The following is a 2,911-nucleotide window of genomic DNA, read 5'->3' on the forward strand; positions in this document are numbered from 1 at the left end:
CCAACACCCTGATATGCATATGCTCCTATAGAAATATTAGAAGGATCGAAACAGAAATGAGCCAATGGAAACTGTGTACAAGTAATCAAGTATAATACATAATGAATAAATTTTGAGTCTCACGTACATTTATCTTTGTATTTGATAATTAAAAATTATTGAATAATAATTTAATTAAACATATTAAATTATTTAATAATAATTTTTTACTATAACTTCACATGTAAATAATTGACATGAGTTTTCGCTATAAATTTTTGCCACAAATTATATCAAGTAAATAAGAATAATAGAAGTCCAATTTTCTCCTTGAATGCACAAATTAAACGTACGTATAGTTATGGAAACGTAACCAAAAGACATGTACAGAGAACGATTGGCGTATGAGGCAAATAAAGTAGTTTTTATTAGACAAGTTATACCTCACATATGACTAAGGGAAAAGAGAATTGAAACTCATCAACAAGTTTAATCGCGTTGGAATACTAAAGTAGCCAAAAAGGAATGGCTTCATTTTTAAGAAAACCTAAAACATCAAATTCGGTTCTCTTTAACTGTTCACTATATAAGTACACCAAAATGAACAAGTCTAATTATTCCCATCGTATATACATCATTTAACATTTAATTTGGCCTAGTTTGTTATAATTCAAAATTAAAGGTAAGATATCATCATATATCAAAAGATGGAGCAGCAACCGATGTCTACCGCAATCTACGAAGATTTGAAGCCAAAACAAGAACTTAAAGAGGAGCGAGAAGCATTCATTCTTCTTGTTCATATTCCTACGGGTTTGTCGTCTTTGGTTTATTCATATTTTTAGATCGAATGAATTAATTTCATGTTCTTGTTTTTCTCTTATGTTTTATCATTTTCGGAGTTTCCATAAACTTCTAATTATTTTAACTCATAACAAAGATAGAAACTCACTTGCAATTAATAGTTGAGAATAATTAGATAATAATATAATTAAACATGTTAAATTATTTAACGATTTCTAACTATTAATTAACATGAAAATGATTGCATTTATTTTTTTAATCATTTTTATTTCTAAAAAATAATTTTTATAATTATTTTTTTGTAATTTCGAAAAACTAACACCAAAATAATAAGAGAAAAAATATTATTTTGGTTTTAGTTTTCCAAAATTACAAAAAAAAAAATTATAAAAAAATTTAATTTGATAAAAAATAATAATAAAAATAATTAAAAAATAAAAAATAATTATAAAAAATTATTTTAGTAAAAATAATTATAAGAAATTATTTTTTAAAAATAAAAATAATAATAAAATAATAAATAAAAATATAATTAAAAAATTATTTTAATATTTTTTAAATTATTTTTATAATTACAAAAAAATTATAAGAAATTATTTTGATAAAAATAATGATAAGAAATTATAAGAAAGAGAGAATCATTTTAGTTTTAGATTTATTTTTTTTATCGTATGTTAATATTTTATTTGTTAGTCAAACTTATGCTACCTTTAGCCATCAAAACCAATGCCACCATAGAACTTCCCATATATAAAACCAATAAATATTATCATATTTCACTAACAATAATTTATACTTTATATTTACATAACTGTATGCATGGATATGCTGATGTGTTGAAGTATGCAGGATTTGAACGACAGCATTATGGTGCAAAAGTGGAATTCGATTATTCAAGAGTAAGGGTTTTCGGTGAACAACCACTTGAAAACAATAAAATCAAGCGTTTCAATATAGTGCATCAAGTTCCACCAACTTGTGATATTAACAGCATCACAGGGAAGATTTTGGATGGCTCAATTGTTAGCATAAAAATGCCGAAGAAGGTTCCTTCGGATCCTGTTCCACAAACAACTGAAATCGAAGAAGAACCGAAGACATCGCCGGAAGCAAAACCAGGCGAAGATGATACCGAACAACAAGCCACAACTGAAAAGGAGGAACCGAAAGCATCAACTGAAGCAGAAGCAGGCAAAAATAATGACGAACAGGACGGACCTCCCCCGCAGCAAGAAAATGTTGCTGCGGAGGCAGAAGTTGAAGAGGATAAAAGAGGAATTTCAGATCATGATCACGAAGAACCTAAGTCATCAACGGAACAAAACAAATTCGATGATAGTGTTGATGATGATAAGAAACCGGCGGACGCGGTTTCCCAAGAAACTGCTGCGGGTGGAGATGGAAATCTTGAAAGAGAAGGAAAGGAAGAAAGCGAAGAAGACGTTAAGAAGACTGCGGAAGAAGAAAAGGAAAGAAGCGAAGAGAAAGTGTGCTCTATTAATGATGAGAGGATTAAATCTGAATCAGCAGCAGTAGTGGGAGGGTTGAAGGGGATGGTAACAGGATTTGTGAAGCGGTTGGAGGAAGAAGATAAGCGAAGGGTGATATATATGAGTGCAGCAGTTGTGGTGGTGGCACTTGGTGTTTATGCATCCTTCAAGTTTCGCAGCTTCTCACTTCTTAGAAAGTAGCCTAAGCATTATTCATTATTATTATTATGCTTACGTTCTTTCTTGTAATAAGGGCTAATCATAATGATCATGATGATTCATGAACAAGCATGTACATATATTAACTTCATAATCAACTTCAGCTTTCTGCCATATGAATTGATTGACTAATGAATTAAGAGCAGCGTCAAAAAATAATACCTATGTTATGTGTACTCTTAACAAAAATATATATGGAAAATAAATTAAATCATACATATATTTATATATAAATACGTTGCTGACTGATTTTAGTGTACAAATAATATTTTTGCAAAAATAAACATGAGTAATTTAGTATAATTAAATATGATAATTGAAAATTAAAAATACTATTCATATACCAAAATCAACTACTAAAATTAGCTATTAATGTATTTGTGTATAATTATATATGTGATTTAATTTGTTTTTAATGT

At 28.5% G+C, this 2,911-nt stretch overlaps 1 protein-coding gene across 1 annotated transcript; it reads left to right on the plus strand.

Moving 5' to 3' along the window:
* Positions 577–2,606, plus strand: LOC107648472 (protein RESTRICTED TEV MOVEMENT 2-like). Its single transcript, XM_016352322.2, has 2 exons — positions 577–792; positions 1,633–2,606. Exons 1-2 carry the CDS (start codon positions 687–689, stop codon positions 2,472–2,474), a joined length of 948 nt encoding a protein of 315 aa, XP_016207808.1. The 5' UTR covers positions 577–686; the 3' UTR covers positions 2,475–2,606.

Source organism: Arachis ipaensis, chromosome B06, assembly GCF_000816755.2.
Source record: "Arachis ipaensis cultivar K30076 chromosome B06, Araip1.1, whole genome shotgun sequence".
In the NCBI taxonomy this organism is placed as follows: Eukaryota; Viridiplantae; Streptophyta; class Magnoliopsida; order Fabales; family Fabaceae; genus Arachis; species Arachis ipaensis.

Coding starts and splice junctions, on each gene's coding strand:
- LOC107648472 (XM_016352322.2), top strand. CDS start 687: ATGGAGCAGCAACCGATGTCTACCGCAATCTACGAAGATTTGAAGCCA. Junction 793..1,632: donor TCTTGTTCATATTCCTACGG/GTTTGTCGTCTT, acceptor TGAAGTATGCAG/GATTTGAACGACAGCATTAT.